This window comes from Mustelus asterias, chromosome 1 (genome assembly GCF_964213995.1).
Source record: "Mustelus asterias chromosome 1, sMusAst1.hap1.1, whole genome shotgun sequence".
Classification (NCBI taxonomy): Eukaryota; Metazoa; Chordata; class Chondrichthyes; order Carcharhiniformes; family Triakidae; genus Mustelus; species Mustelus asterias.
The window spans coordinates 81,542,834-81,559,865 of NC_135801.1; the positions used below are offsets into that span (position 1 = coordinate 81,542,834).

General features: G+C 43.0%; 1 protein-coding gene across 4 annotated transcripts in view; it reads left to right on the forward strand.

The window, feature by feature from the left end:
- The window catches only part of arhgap24 (Rho GTPase activating protein 24), a 440,920-nt gene that overhangs the window by 347,473 nt on the left and 76,415 nt on the right, over nucleotides 1-17,032 (forward strand). For all 4 annotated transcript variants that reach the window (XM_078213984.1, XM_078213995.1, XM_078214006.1 and 1 more), the window contains one exon: nucleotides 12,096-12,218. In XM_078213984.1, the coding sequence (XP_078070110.1) occupies nucleotides 12,096-12,218 (123 nt within the window). The remainder of the gene's footprint in view (nucleotides 1-12,095; nucleotides 12,219-17,032) is intronic.

Below are 17,032 nucleotides of genomic sequence, written 5' to 3' on the forward strand. Positions count from 1 at the left end.
CCGTGACCCCCACTGTCACCCATACAATAAGAAGTTTAACAACACCAGGTTAAAGTCCAACAGATTTATTTGGTAGCAAAAGCCACACAAGCTTTCGGAGATCCAAGCCCACTCACCTGAAGAAGGGGCTTGGAGCTCCGAAAGCTTGTGTGGCTTTTGCTACCAAATAAACTTGTTGGACTTTAACCTGGTGTTGTTAAACTTCTTACTGTGTTTACCCCAGTCCAACGCCGGCATCTCCACATCATGACACCCATACAATAGGCAACATAAAGAGGATGGAGAGAGGCACAATTGTTGCCAGAGCAGACATGTTTAAATCCAGTCTTTGCCTGAAGCACAGTCAAATTTTGAGATACATAGAGTCAATTCCCTGAGTTTATGCTGGCAGCAGGGAATCTCTCCGTTAATTTGAATGAGCAGAGAAGCAACGGTAGCTCGTTTCTACTTTTAGCTCTGCGGTTAGTGGGCAAGACCTTCTGCTGTCAGCGTGAACTCAATCACATGCCCTGTTGGAACCATAGGATCCTTGCAGTGCAGACAGAGACCATTTGGCCTATTGAACCTGTACTGACTCTCTGAAGCAGCATCCCACCCAGGCCCTCTCTTCCATCCTATCTCACATACCCCACGCATTTACCACGGCTAATCCACCAAACCTGCACATCTTTGGACTGTGGTATGAAACTGGAGCACCTGGAAGAAACCCACACATACGTGGGGAAAATGTGCAAACTCCACACAGACAGCCACCCAAGGCCAGAATTGAACCCAGGTCCTTGGCGTTGTGAGGCAGCAGTGCTAACCAGTACAGATGAGCTATTGTATAGGGTTTCCATTGGCCAAGGCATACTTTAAAACCCAAAACTCAGCAAATGATGGATGACAGTACGATTTGAATTGGGTTTTTCTCCCACTTTTTTTTGCCAACCTCTCCCCCTCCCACCTTTGCTGTGATACAATTCCACAGGTTTCAGGCATCTTCCAGCACATTGTCCAAATGTTTATTTTTCATTTGTTTGCCTATGGAAGGGAGCAGAGGCCTAACCCAATCGTCATGTGACATCTATACCTTCAACATGGGTTCCCTCAGACTGATTACAATTGGGAAAACTAAGCCAATTTCCCCCCCCCCCCCCTCCCCCTTACTCAGGTTAAAAGGGAATTAGATAAATCAATCTGCACCTTAATTGAGACAGACTAATTCAGCACAAGCTAAAGATACATTCTGGGACTATATCTTAACCTATGGGCAGGTTCTTTGAAGTAGAAGTGGGGGGGGGGGGGGTGAGGTGAGTGGGATAGGACTTCTGCCTTCCGCTACATTCGGCAAAACCCCAATATAATTTCCAGAGTCAGGGCTGGTTTGGCTCCTGGCAGGATTCCTGCTGCCAAGTGGGGCCATGCTGCTGGGGAATGAGATAATATTGCAGGGACCATCCTCCAAAGAGATGGCAAGGGAGGTTAAAAAGACTGAAGAAGCAGATGAGAAAGAACGTTCTCCAGCTACGTCAGCCATGGCCGTCAACTCTGATGAGATCTGATCTGATGTCACTTGATCACCAAACCTCCTCCAGGATGGTCCAGTTTCTATATTAATAAAGCTTCATCTACAAGACACATGCTATTCATCCTCTAATATTTATGCCCTGTTGTCCCACTTCAGCCCTCACTTTCCTGTCAGCACTCATACTTTAGTGAATGTTTGCACTGATGATCTTTATTAACATTCCTGCAATGTTGCTCTGATTGCAGAAGATGTTTTCATGAACTTATTTCAGGCTTTGCCACACTTAATGATCACAGGAATTCTCTCCCACAAGGTGGTTTTCCTTGTGGTTCGGTGCTGGTGAAGTAAACATTCCTTCTTCAAATAGGTAGCTTTGGACATGAAACAAAAATGGGTTTTTTGTAACTGCGTTACATGGTGTGCCATGAAGATACAGCACTATACAGCACTATACTAAATGCCACAACTGATCGATCCTCACAAGCATAAATGCAATGGAATTGCACGACAAAAGTACCATTAATTTCCAATTCAAACTGGCAATGTTTCAGAACAGGGTGAGGCCAGACCATCCTGCATCAGACTACAAGGCTATTCATGCAGAGAACAAGTAAAGTCATTTCTCCACAAAATTAAATCAGTATGTATTTTGACAGATCAGATGAGAGCAAGACTCAAGGTAACAGAAGATGTGATTTTAAAAAAAGCTCCTCTCTCCTTCCATAATAGCTGAAGCTTGATGCTGATGGAAGATTCTGATGCACAAAACCGGCTATTACTTCTTGCAGACATTACCTGCTCGAATTAGACTTGGCAGAGATTTTCTTTGAATAGCTATTAGCGAATGTTAAATTGATCTACCAATAGCTGTGCAGAGTTTAGTCCTGACTATAGAGGCATGTCAAGTATAGAGTCAATTTGTTTTGCAGGATGCTCACAGCAATGTGGGCAGACTCCTGTGCCCAATCTGTGATGTAGGCTGCGATTAATGTCAACAAGATAAGTGTATGGGAGTCAAACTAAAGGGAGAGGATGTCTCTGCTCGGTCTCCTTCCTCTGTTTACAATGTTCAAGGCTGCCCTGGGGCTACTATCAGTTTTCATCAGCTGGCTCAATTTAGAGAAGCAGCAAATGAGACAGAAAGCTGGGAACCACCTCCTTCAGCTGGCATTCACTCAGGAAGGAGGTGACAAACACTGGTTACTATTTGGACAGTGAGGGGGAAGTGGAGATCACAGTGAGAAATGTAACGGAAGACCTCAGTGCCTGGATCTGCCCTCTTTATCTCACCCAATTACAGACAGGATCACAAAAGGATGTCATAGCAATTGACTGCTTTAACCAGTTTACCCCATCTGGGGATCCTGAAAACTCCTGTTTACAAGGGAGAGAGGTCCAGGAGTCAGTCCAATGGGCAAGGTTTGAAGCCTCACGACCAAATCATGTGTGGACTGTTGGCATTGAGATGCAGATGCAGCTGCAGCGTCTGCACAGATTGAACAACTACTATGTGGAATCTGGTGCTGAAATTGCAGGGTCCATCAGAACATCACAGATATTGTAAAGGATGGACACTACAGCAAATTCAATCAAACAGCTTTTCAGGAATTGAGGTTGATTTAAATTTGTGAGGCAGGGAAAATATTGCTATTTTTGTCCTCTCTTGGAACTTGATGCAGTTGGTTTCACTGAACATAAGAAGTAGGAGCAGGAGGAGCCATTGGGCCCATCCTTCAATAACAATCTAATTGTGGCCTTAACTCCACTTTCTTGCCTGCTCCCTTGATTCCCTTGTCAATCAAAAATCTGTCTAATTGAGCCATGAATATCTTCAACAATCCAGCCTCCACTGCCCTCTGAAGAAGAAAATTTCAAACACTAACCGCTCACTGAGAAAAGAAATCTCTTCTCAGCTGTCTTAAATGGGAGACCCTTTGTTTTGAAACTATGCCCCCTAAGTTTTAGATTGATGAGAAGAACACAGCTTCTGAAAAGCCTGATAGGCAGTTGTGAGAATTATTTTTCCCCTGCTTTTTCTGCTTGCAGTTTATTGAGTTGGAGATTAAAGTGCTAACCATTGATACATCTCTCCATTTGCTCTGCTTGCATTTAACCATCTGTAGGTCAGTGGATGAGAATGCTGCAATTAAAATCCAATGGTAACTGGTTTAATCCAGGTTGTAAGTGCAGGCTAACTTGCAAAGGAACAGCAGGACTCTGCGAACACCTATGTTTTAGTTTTGTCAGAAGGTGGATGTTGTGCCCGACTCTATAATTGTATTTAATTCCATTTTATGGTTCAGCTCCAACTGTCTTAATTGGGGGTTTCTCTGGAAATAAACTCCTGGCAGGTTCATCTGAAATTTGTTGGCCAGAATCTGTGTGCCAGGATATTTTAATAATCTGCCTGATGTGCCAACTTTATTTTATTTCCAAACGTGCAAGAGCTGCTCGCCAGCCCCTGATTTGTCAGAGGTTTCTACTAGCCTCTTGCCATAATTCCAGTGGGAGATGGTCGAGGTCTAAACAAAAAGCAGGGTTCCATTTACAACTGGGCATGGGGTGCATTCTCCGAAAGATTTCATGGTTAAAATAATATGAGCTGCTAAACTTAAATTTTAACTCCTGGCAGGAGTGCCATGGGGTTGGAGGGAAGGTGAGGCTGGGGGTGGGGTTGGGCACTGAGTCTGATAGTAAGCTGTCTGCCAGCAGAGCCGAGGTTGAGTATCTCATGTGTAACCCTGAGTGAACCCTGCAATAGTGCACTGCATCAAAATACTGCTCGGATTAATCTAGACTTGGGTTTTGAAGGCTCTCAAATCCAGATCCTCCAAAGGAAAGTCCATGGCTGGATTTTAGGACCGCTCAAGTTGTACAGACACATATTGCTGCCAGCTTATTATGCACTCAGTGCAGAAGCTGAAATGGGAGCAGTGTTCCAAAATAAACAATCATTTGGTTCAGAAGGATGTGCCACATTGCATTGACAGAGTGAGTGTAGTGGTTGCCGCATACTTATTCTTTTACTTGCCCTGTCTAAAATGCAGAGCTGGACCAGCCATTGGTCCTCCAGTGATAGTTCCCTGCCAGCTCAGCTGCTAAGACATGAGCAGATGAGTCATAAAGACATCTTTCTTTTGGGGCACAAATTCAGCGTACTGGAGGGACAGGAAGTGGCTGAAAGTTCCATGTTTTCACCCCTCATTCACTCATAAGAGAAGTTCTGCTGGGGAGGAGTGACAGGAACATGCACCCAAGCCCTTATTGTTCTAATGTCACTTTTGGGTCAGTGCTCAAGGGGACCTCAGGTTCTTGAGAAATCCATTCCGTTACATTTCCTGTATGACCGGGGCCATATATGAGCCCCACGATGCAATATTCAAATGTCAATAGAGTAATTATCATTCAAATATTGTGCTCTCTGGCACAGGAGTATCAGGGAATGTAGAATCTCTAGATCTGCTCTCTCATTCCTGCTCCTGATCATTTAGAACATGTATGAAAAAGATTAGGCATAACTGTGATACCCACAGCAGTTGAATAGCATTCTAAGACTCGGAATGAATTTTGACAGGGATTTCCCCATGGAAATCCGCTCCCCCATTGCCTGGGCTTCTACATGTAACGTATGGCCACTGAAGTGATGCACTTGAAAGTTGATCTTCATTACCACGATCACGGAGGTGGCATTTGACTGGAAGAGACAATGGAGGGTTAGAAAAAGCCTCCAGAATCCGATTCACTGTAGAGGCAGGATTTTGAGAGCTCTAAGTAAAATTGGTGGCGTAGCAGGGCCTTCATAATTGTCTGCCGCTTCCTGCTGGTGAAATGTCTCTCTAGGGACTGGAGCTGATGCTTGCAGTGGCCAGTGCACCTCAGGCACACTTCGTTAATCTGAATCTTTTAAATCAAATTCGAGACATGCTAATTAGATTCTTCAAAGTTCAAGTGAAAGGTCTATCTCTTGGTTTGTTCGGGTGATTCATCAATCATTTCTAAATGCTTTGAACTTGATTTTAAGAAGTTACATTCTTTGAATGCATTTTAAAACAATGGCATCATGATTATGTAAAAAGCAAAATAAGATTTTGTAAAAAAATATATTTCTTCAAAATGAAACATATATCATGTAGCAAGAAAGATCGTAAGGCCAATAAGATTGATATATAACGCTGCTTGTCAGACAGGAAGCTGCAATATGAGATGTAACTCCAGTAACAATTTGTAGATACAGATATTGAATCTTTTTACCTCTTGATATCCTCAGCAGAATTATTCAGGAGGGTCATGAGACTATGGGTCTTCCAAAAATATCCCCGTGTAAAATTCTATCAATACATGGGAAAACAGGAAGAGAGTAAAGATCAGTCATCAAACTCAGCCTTTCCACAGTGCATGAATAATTTACCCCGAAAAACTGAATTGTTGGAAACATATTTCCAGGTCACTCAACATCTGTAAAAAGGTTAAAATCATAAAATCATTGAATTTTACAGCGTAGATGGAGGCCATTTGTCCTGTTGATGCCTGTGCCAGCTCTTTGTAAGAGATGGCCAATAATCATGCAGTTAGCCCTCTCGAGTCCCATGTCCAGTTTCCTTTTGAAAACTCCTTTGGAATTTGGTTCCATCACCCTTTTAGGCAGTGTGTTCCAGAACTTTAAAAACCCTCTATGTGAATATATTATCATTTATCTTAATTATATAGCCTTTGGTTACTGATCCACTTGCCAGAAGAAACAGTTTATTCCTACTTGCTCTACCAAACTCCCTCCCACATCCCCCCATTATTCTGAATGTCTCGCTCAGCCCTTCCCTTAACCATCTCTGTTCTCAAGAGAACAATTCTCAGGTTCTCTAATTTTTCCATGGAAGTGAAGTCCCTCCCACCTGTAACATCTTGGTAAACTTCCCCTTTACTCTGTCCGGGCCTTTGACAATCTTCCTGTTGTGTTGAATTGTATACAATACTCCAGCTGATACCTAAGACAGTGATTTGTAAAGCTTTAGCATGATTTCCTTTTTATATTCTGTGCCATATTTACAATGCCAAGTATCCCATACATACTCAGTTTTCACTGCTACCTCCAAGGATTGGTGAATAAGCATCACCTCTGCCCTTGCACCCCCCTCAAGATCGTATCATTTAGGTTAGACAGCCTTTCCACTTGTCTGTTACATGTTTGTCCATTTCATAAGTCTATCAATGTCTTTCTGAAGTAAGTTATGGCACATCAGGCCCGAAGTTCTGAGGGTCTGCTCCACCTGCAATGGAGTGGAGGCCCTGCCTTACCCTCGGACTGGAGGCCCAGTCTCAATTTCAGGGGATGGGGCAATCTGTACAGCTGGGTTGGCTGCTCTTGTCTGCCAGTGAGTAATAGCATTTTTGCCTAGAATATCCCGAGGAAATGTTGGAACGGTGTCATGTCGCTCCAGTGGCAGAGTGGATGGCTCAAAGAAATAAAAGCAAAATACAACAGATGCTGGAAATCTGAATTAAATGTTATTTCTTCAGTTCTTGATGATTGATCCCTCCTAACTTTCAGCAAGCAGGAGTTCCACTCAGGCTACAGAAAGCCTGGGATTTCAGGGGTAGTATGAAAACAATTCCATACGCTCTGGATCATGGAACACAGGACCATGTAGGATGCTCTCCAAATCAGTAAATCGCAGAACAGAAAATATGGACCAGAATTCCAGCAAATCAAGGATTTGTCTACTTTCAATTCCACCTAGGGTTTGCAGAAGACCCGTATTCCAACAGCAGGGTGTACTTGAAGTCCTGCCTAGAAATTCAACTCCTTGACACGGACAATCTGTCTCTGAGGTGCAGTAGGTGCCAGAAAGATCAGAAGCCTAATTTCAGATCATCCTTGGGCCTCCTGGGATCCTCCTGTGCCATTGTTAACCTGAAAATGCACCATAAAAAAAATGACATTTAGTTTTAATTGGTTTGCCCTAATGTAGGATAACCATTTTTCACCCCCACCCCACTCCTCTCGTTTGTTGCTCACAGTCTACATGAAATATCTTGCCGACACTCACGTTAGCAATACCTCTTGGAATTTAAGACTAGATCATGTTTGCTCCTCTCTCTGTTTTCTTTCCTGTAAATAAACAGGTTTAATTTTGTAACTCTCTCCTCGTGACTTAGTGCCCTTTGCTTCCCAAGCTACGTGCTATCAACCCACTGAGTCAACATGCATTTTGATAGATTTGATCCTTGCTGCTGTAGCAATTCTGTTATTAATCAAACTAAATACAAACTACAATTTCTATTTATTTACATTTTTCACACAATAACTAAAAGTATAAACCTACTATTCAATGTCAGTTCATTCAAGGCAGGGACTAGAAGGGAAAGATCTGAGGCAACATTCAATTAAATTGAGGTGAGCGGAGATTGTTTAGTTTGTACAGTGAGAATTTTTATTCTGTGGGATAGATGAGGTTATTTCATTTTTTACGACATATGTTAAATTTCATTGAAAAAAAGAATAAGATACGTATCAATTATGCATCAAATGAAAAAATGGATCTTGACCTTCAAGAGGCCAGCCAGCTTGGATCTCTCCAAGGTGGGATGTTTCCCATCCCGAATCAACATGACACAGAGGTGTGGTGCAAACAACATGGCCACCAAGTGGAGCAGTGGGCAATTGTCTTCCTGTTTCCATCCTCCGTCATTTTGCGCAGTGCACGAAAGGGCACGGGTTGCAAACCAAGCGTGTACCTATTGAATCAGCAATCAATCTTGTTGAGGCCACATTGAAAGGCACAACTTCAAACACAATTTTGTGGTAGGTGGGCAGGAATCAGGAGCTCTCAGCAATCATGCCCAGTGAGTGGAAGCATGAAGAATAATGGGGTCAAGTCAGCTGGGAAGGAAAATCTTTGAACAGATATTTGAATTATTTGAAAAGTCTCACTACATGCATTGAAAAGTTGCAGGATGTTATCGAGGGAGAATGGATTGCCGAGGGGATGGCTTCTCATTTCTACGTATACCGGGGCAGAGCACAAAGGGTGTTATAATGGCAGCAATACGGTGGCAAGAACTGCATTAACCTGCTCAAAATATGCTTTCGTTGTCTGGAATGCCAGGTGGCCCTGCAATACTCACCTGTCATGGTTTTTTGTATAATTGTGGTATGCTTCATAACACGACCCAACAAAGGGGAGTTATCCTTGATAAGGTGGAGAGAGAGGAAGGTCTTATGCCCTCAGAGGAAGAGAAGGAGCAGAGCGATGTTTTAAAAATTCATTTATGGGATGTGGGTGTAACTGGTGAGGCCAGCATTGGTTGCCCATCCCTAATTGCCCATGAAAAGGAGATGGTGAGCTGTCTTCATGAACCACTGCAGTCATTGAGGTGCAGGTACACCCACAGTGCTGTTACAGAGGGACAGGGAACTGCTACACAAGGTGATCTGGGTGACTATGGAGGTGGACAGGCTAATGTGTCAAAATTACTTCTCAATTTTCCGATTAGATAGCAAGCAGACTGGGCCTTTCATTGGTCCTGCTCTGGAATTGGCCCATCTCTGTTTCTGAGTCGGCTCTGCCAAAGTGGACAGCAGCTCCATCGCCAGGACAATGAAGAACCCGCCTGGTACCACAAAATCATGCTTCACAGCAGGCCGGAGTTGGAACTGGGAATGTGATGCGGGATTGGTCCTGACTTTTAATTGCTGCCTCTGTGGAGATATTCTAGTCCCAAGAATCCACAGCATTGGCATTGACATTTCCATCCTTGCAAAATTATGATTATGGTTGTCTTTATCTTCTAATTAAAAAATCAAATGAGATCAGTACTGCACTGTTCAAGGGTTCAGATCATAAGTGAAACCCATATCATGATGAAGGGGATAGATAGAGTGAACGTTCAAAGACTATTTCCTCGGATGGATGGAGCTATTACAAGGGGGCATAACTATAGGGTTCATGGTGGGAGATATAGGAAGGATATCAGAGGTAGGTTCTTTACGCAGAGAGTGGTTGGGGTGTGGAATGGACTGCCTGCAGTGATAGTGGAGTCAGACACTTTAGGAACATTTAAGTGGTTATTGGATAGGCACATGGAGCACACCAGGATGATAGGGAGTGGGATAGCTTGATCTTGGTTTCAGATGAAGCTCGGCACAACATCGTGGGCCGAAGGGCCTGTTCTGTGCTGTACTGTTCTATGTTCTATAGAACATGAGAACCCACAACAGATTCAAACAGCTGGCAGCCAGTTTTTCCGATTACCAGTGGTCTGCGTTTACTGCGGGTTTGGTTAGGATTTCACCAGTGACCTATCTCCTGTTAGTGAATCTTGGGGCTCAATGTGGAGGATGATCCACATGAATGTCAAGCAGCAAGGATATTAACCATCTTGTTTACCTGCATTAGGAAATCTTTCTTGCTTGGGAAATTTCAAGGTATTGTTTTGAACAAGTGTAGGAAGAAGTTATCAGATAAGCTAATCATCGGTCCAAACAAGCCTGAGTGTTTGCTGCATTCTTCTGCTTTCACAACAGTGTCTGGACTGGTATTGTTGTTCATGTAAAAAGCGGTACGTTTCTGTTACACACAACTACACACACAGATACACACCCGCTGCGTGCACGCACATACACCCACCCACACAAACGCACCCCACATCTCCTCAAAAATATACACACACACAAACCACTTGTATATGGAAACACTTACACAGCACATTTATACTGATGATTGGCTGTCGCCAACTGAAATATGATACTTGTTTCATTGCTGCCAAGAATGCTTGGATAAAGTGCCTTTATAGCAACCGTCAAGTGAGTGTACTCACAAATCCCAGGTGGGCTTTGAAAAGAGATGAGCCAAAATGCACAAGAGGAAGAAAATAAAAAGTAAACAGTGACATTTGGCCATCTGCTGTGTTTGCCATATTTAACAACTGTGCTGTGTTCGGTGCAAGTTGCCAGATCAGACTATATAGCAAGTTGCTATATCAGACTATATAGCAAGTTGCTATATCAGACTATATAGCAAGTTGCTATATCCTGTGACTGATAAGCACATGCATATAATTTGTCCAATGTTTTACATTTGTGTTATCTGAGTGTAAAAGTGAGTTCAACAATATTACGATGCATTTTCCATTTAGTCCTGAAGGCAATTTTTGTAGACAAGGAAATTGGGTGTCATTTGCTCCTGTCAAGTGACTGCTGGAAAATCCCTCATTAATATATTCCACTGGGAAAGTGCTCCTGCCTCTGATTTCTGCTCAGTCTGAATAGGAACTTAGCTTGTGTGGATGCTGCAAGTTTATAATGGGCGTGAGCAGACCTATCAAATCCACTGATGTTTGGGTGAAAGTATTGCTCAGAATAAAAGCAAGTTGCATGGGTCATTTAGTCAAAGTTAAATTGTAGGAAACGTTTTTCTCAATACTTGAGCTTATTTTGGATGCGTTTGTCCTTTTTTTCTAAATCAGACTGTGGGCTCGGGTTTCTGTTCGACAAGAAGCCCAATTGTTGATTTTCGATATTAAAAGCAAACACTCTGTAAATAAACTGTTTCCAGGATTTTGTGGAGCAAGGGGACAATGGAACTTGGGAAGCAAAGCTGTGAGGGGGATGTGGGCTGGGTGAGAATGCAAACTGCAGCATCAGATCTGTGATTTACAGCAGATTGAAGCTGCAAAGGAAGGTAGGGGTAGAGATATCAAATACTTAATATGTTTTTGTCAAATGTGCAGTTAACCTAAGCACAGGCCCCACCCACATCATGCATCTTCCTCAGTTAGGTCTGTAATTGGGAGAGACGCTGATGCTGTCGATTCTCCATTATTAGGAAGAGGAACAATTCAACCAACTGTTTCTGGTCGCTCTACAGTGAGCCCTGCTGGAAAGGGAAAATGTGTGAACTTTCGATGTAATCAGGATAGTATTGTACTCTGTACTGCCCCACGTAGATAAACAGTCAATTAGTTCATCAGGAAAATCAGGACTCCGACTGCAGCTAAGATCGAGAATATATTGAGAACAGCTGCTGGAGCATTTCTGTTCCTAACTGCCCCCTGACCAACATGCTATGTCACCATGACGTCTTGTCAAATAGTTCACCAACCAGGCTCACAATAGAAGAATAGTCATTGGTTATGGGACTGGAGGGCTTTGGGTGGAATACCCCAGTAAACAACTGTATTTTGAAAAGAGGAGGAAAGGAAATTTTGGTCAAAGTGTGCCGTCCTAACTTTTAACTCAGACTTAGACATATCAATGTGGTTCACCACTATTGACAGGATGTCATGGTGACACAGCATCTTAGTCAGGGAGCAGCCAGGGGCAAAAATGCTTCTGCCAGCTGTTCTCAATGTATTTTGGATCTTAGCTGCAGTCGCAGTCCCGGTTTCTCTGTGAGCTGATTAACAGGCTGTATACCAGATGCAGTGACAGGTTTCAGGTAAAAGGTTAATTCACCCCGCTAGCCAGGTGTTAACGTACAGCAGAGAGAAACCTTAAAGAAATGAGAAAACAAAATTAGGATCAAGAATTACCAGAAAGGTCATTCGGATGGTTTGCTGTGGAATATCACCGCTGTATTGTGCCTTCTAGGTGGAGATCGCGATCGGATGACTGCCAATCATGAAACATATCTCCTCATGGCCAGTGCACAGAATGATATGGAAGATTGGGTGAAGACTATTCGCCGAGTGATATGGGCTCCTTTTGGTGGAGGTAAGCTTTGTATTTTCAACTGCTTGACTGTAAATATTTTAGGGCAAATTGTTATAATCTCAATTGATCAGTTTTACTAGTGCTGCATGTCAAACAGGAAGTGGAAATCCTATTCCGAGCCATTGGATCTGGAGGGATTCCATTCACTGAACCCCATGAAATGTAGTAGTTCAACACTAGAGTTGTGTTATTCCAAGTCACATTGGCATGATGCTACACATTAGTACTACAGTACAGCATTCCTGACTGCATCTATGGAGAGAGAGTAGAGCCAACATTTCGAGTCTAGATGACCCTTCGTCAGATCTGCTGAGATTTTCCAGCATTTTTCTGTTTTTGTTTCAGATTCCAGCATCCACAGTATTTTGCGTTTATCTCAGTACAGCATTCCTACTTTGTTCTGCAGTTAATGTGCCAGTAGTTAGGAATATATATGTATGGCGAATATGTGTAGATACCCCTAGCTTCCTTCAAAGGGCTGGGTGCCGCTACATTTGTGTAAATAAAGAGTGGAGGTGGAGCCTCCATAGAGAGTGGAGCTTGGTCAAAAAGGTGGAATGTAAAGAGTGTCTCAAAGGAGGAAAGCGAAACAGAGAAGCGGAAAAGTGTAGTAAGGCATGCCAGAGCTTGGGGCCTGGGCAACTGAAGGTACAACAATCAGTGGTGGGGTGATTAAAACCAGGAATGCTCAAGAGGCCAGAATTAGAGGGGCTGATATCTCAGGAGCTGGGGGGATGGAGGAGATTACAGAGATAGTGAAACATCAGGCATGGAGGGATTTGAAAACCTAGAGGAAATGTTAAAAACCAGACATTGCTTCAGTGGGAGCCTATGTAGACCAGCGAGGACAGCGGTGATAGGGGAACCGGACTTGCTGCAAGTTACAGCATGGAACACCAGAGGTCTGAATAACCTCAAATTATGTAAGGTAGAATTTAGGAGACCAGCCATAGTGTTAGAATAGTGTTAATAGTAGCAAAGGCACGAATGAAAGTTTCAGCAGCAGAGGTGAGGCAGAGGTGCATTTGAGCAATGTCATGAGGATAAAAATAAGCAATATTTCTGAGGGGATGAACATGTGCTGAGGAGGTCATCTTGGGGTGAAATATGACACCAAGGTTGAGAAATGTCTGTTTCAATCTCAGACTGTTGCCAGGGAGAGGGATGGAGTCGATAGCGAAGGGATAGAGTTCTGTTCATCAAGTACTGGATGTCAGATGAATCGTCTAATAATTGAACAAAGGTGGAGGAGTCAAGAGAGGCGTTGGTGAGGTAGAACTGAGTGTCATCAGCATCATATGAAAACTAATGCTGTGCCTTTGGATGATGTTGCCAGGAGCAGCATGTAGTTGAGAAATAGGAGGGGACCAAGGATTGATCCATCGGAGACACCAAAGGTAATGGTGCAGGAGCAAGAAGAGAAGCCAGTGCACAGTGATATTCTGGCTATGGTTAGATACATAAGAATGGAAGCAGGCGAGAGCATTACCACCCAACTAGTTGAAAGTGGAAAAGTGGGTGGCACGGTGGCACAGTGGTTAGCACTGCTGCCTCACAGCGCCAAGGACCCGGGTTCGATTCCCAGCTTGGGTCACTATCTGTGCGGAGTCTGCACGTTCTCCATGTGTCTGCGTGGGTTTCCTCCGGGTGCTCCGGTTTCCTCCCACAGTTCGAAAGACGTGCTGGTTAGGTGCATTGGCCGTGCTAAATTCTCCCTCAGTGGACGTGAACAAGCGCCAGAGTGTGGCGACCAGGGGTTTTTCACATTAACTTCACTGCAGTGTTAATATAAACCTGCTTGTGACAGTAACAAAATAAACTTTAACTGCACGATGTGCTAAGAAAGCAAACACTGTGCCCCCAAGTGATAAGTTACTGTGAGGCTTCAGTGTAATATTAGCGAAACAACCATGCGTGAAAACAGAAATCCAGGCTAATTTTATAAACCATTCCACTGAGCTTCTTTTTCATAATTTATGAGGTTATATAACTCATCTTAGGATCTTGTAACTTATAACTAGACACTTCTGACAATCCTCGGTTACATGAATACTGCTCCTATTACCACCACTCCAAGCCAATTGAAATACAGTCAAAACAAAGATATGAGCATAGAGTGTAGATTGTGCTTAAGATCAAGGATAGACTGGGGAATATTTACAACCCAAAAATACCATAGAATGCAGTGTATAAGTAGATCTTAAAAGCCTCAAAAATTCCTTCCAAAATGGGGGTCAACTTATACATCAAGTATAAAATGTGAATCAGTGGTTAGCATTGCTGCCTCACAGCGCCAGTGACTCGGGTTCAATCCCCGGTTTGGGTCACTGTCTGTGTGGAGTTTGCATGTTCTCTCTGTGTCTGCGAGGGTTTCCTCTGGGTGCTCCGGTTTCCTCCCACAGTCCGAAAGACATGCCGGTTAGATGTATTGGCCATGCTAAATTCTCCCTCAGTGTGTCCAAACAGGCACTGGAGTGTGGCAACTAGGGGATTTTCACAGTAACTTCATTGCAGTGTTAATGTAAGCCTACTTGCGACACTAATAAATAAACTTTTAAAAGTTTAAATACTGGTGTTGGTGCAGAAGGACTCCCATGTATCTCCTTGGCACCTTTATCGCCTGCTTGATTTCAGCACGAACTGATAAGACAAGTATGATCCTAAACATGAGTTGAAAAATTGAGGCCAACTCATCACATAAGTATAGCTCCAAACATGAAATTATTAGCTGAAAAATGGGGGGTTGACTTATCTGCCAGGTATCGGCCTAAACATGCATTCTGACAGCAAAAACTGGGTTCGATTTGCACACTGGGTTGACTTATACACCACAATTTATAGTATTATCTATTCTTCCTCACACTATCTGGGTTGAATGCTCTTCCGCAAACACGAATTGGTGATGGATAAATTGTTCATTCTAAATCAGAGATTGATAGAATTTTGGTAAGCAAAGGTATTAAAGAATATGGGGAAAGGGTGTGTATATGGAGTTAGATCGCAAATCAGCCATGATATTGTTGCATGGCAGAACAAGCTCAAAGGGCCAAATGGCCTGTTCCTGGGAGTAACAGATTTCTTTTCTGTAATCTAGGTGGAAAACCTGTGTGTTTTTCTCTTTTCCCACAGCTTCACCCGCTAAATTTAAATATACAAGTGCCCGTACATTGTAACAATCACTAGTTTTTAATTTGTAGAGAAGATGGTTTCTCCCTGCAGCATCTGTCCTTTTAATTCTAAGGTTGTCTTTTCACATTGGAATGTTCTAGGGCAGCTGTGTCTCACTGCAAATGAAGTACTATCTGTGGAAAGTAACCTGAGAGCTGAGAAAATTAAGAAATGATCTAGACAGTGACTCGCCTTCAGTATTCTTACCGCAATTACTAGTTGCACACGAGTTGATATTGTTCACCCTCTCCCCACACCCCCCTCAGGCTGCTCCACCCACTTCAACAAGTTATTGCAGCAAGGCTCTTACCAATATGCTGGGAAGAAACTGGAAACCTGCAGTATTGGCCTGCTGGGAGCAGCCCCGAAATGTACTGTTTGACAAAACGCTCCTGGTCACTGACAGTAATAAAATCCAATGTGAAACAAATGCAAGCAACGTAGATCCTCTCTTCCCTAGCTCTTGTTTTTATTCATTTATTGGAATATGGATTTCACTAGCAAGGTCAGCATTTAATTGCCCTTGAGAAGGTGGTGGTGAGCCACTTTCTTCCACCACTGCAATCCATGTATGAAAGGACTTCACAGTAAGAAGTTTAACAACACCAGGTTAAAGTCCAACAGATTTATTTGGTAGCAAAAGCCACACAAGCTTTCGAAGCCCCTTGGGGCTTGGGGCTCCGAAAACTTGTGTGGCTTTTGCTACCAAATAAACCTGTTGGACTTTAACCTGGTGTTGTTAAACTTCTTACTGTGTTTACCCCAGTCCAACGCCGGCATCTCCACATCATGAAAGTACTTCCGCAGTGCAGTTAGGTAAAAAGTTCCAGGATTTTGACTCATTGACAATGAAGTAACGGAAAGTATTTCAAGGTTAAGATGGTGTATGACTTGAAGGTAATGTGAGAGTGAGTGACATGCCAAGCAGTGATGTTACAGATTGTGGTGCTAGATAATCCTGTTGCTGCTGATGGCCTACAGCACCTCATGCTGTCCAGCTTTGAGCAGTCAAATTTTTCCTGCATTCGATTTAGCATGGTGGTATAGTGCCACACAGCTAAATGGAGTGTGTCCTCAGTGAAGACAAGACTTGGTCTCCACAAGGAATTTGTGGTGATCTCTCCTACCACTACTGTCCTGGACAGACAATATGGGACAGATTGATTAGTGCGAACCATTGATTGAGCTAAAGGCTCATGGCTGTATTTCTCCTGTGTTCAATGCTCAAATTCCCAAAGGAATTTAAGAATTATTTTGCCCTCATGAGCTAAGCTTCAAAATGTGATTGCTTTTGGTGCAGAATACCATCCCTGTCTGGGATGTCATAAATTTACCACGAGCGATAACTGGGTTGAAAAGCATGAGCATTGTTTTTTAGCACTGTAGCCATGGTCATAATAGATTTATCAATCTCATTTCTGGGTCACTTGCAAATTGTGAGACTACTGATTTCCATCAATCTCTTTGCTTTTGACATAAAAAGGGCAGAAAGCTGTTCATTAGATTGGTCAAATGAAAATTACTTCTTCTAGTTGGGCATTCTGTGAAGATAGAACTTTTCTGTGAAAGGTAACCAATTAGTCTTTCAAATATTCGGGAATGGAAAGATTTTAACAAAGGTAGACACAAGAGTCCAGACATGAATC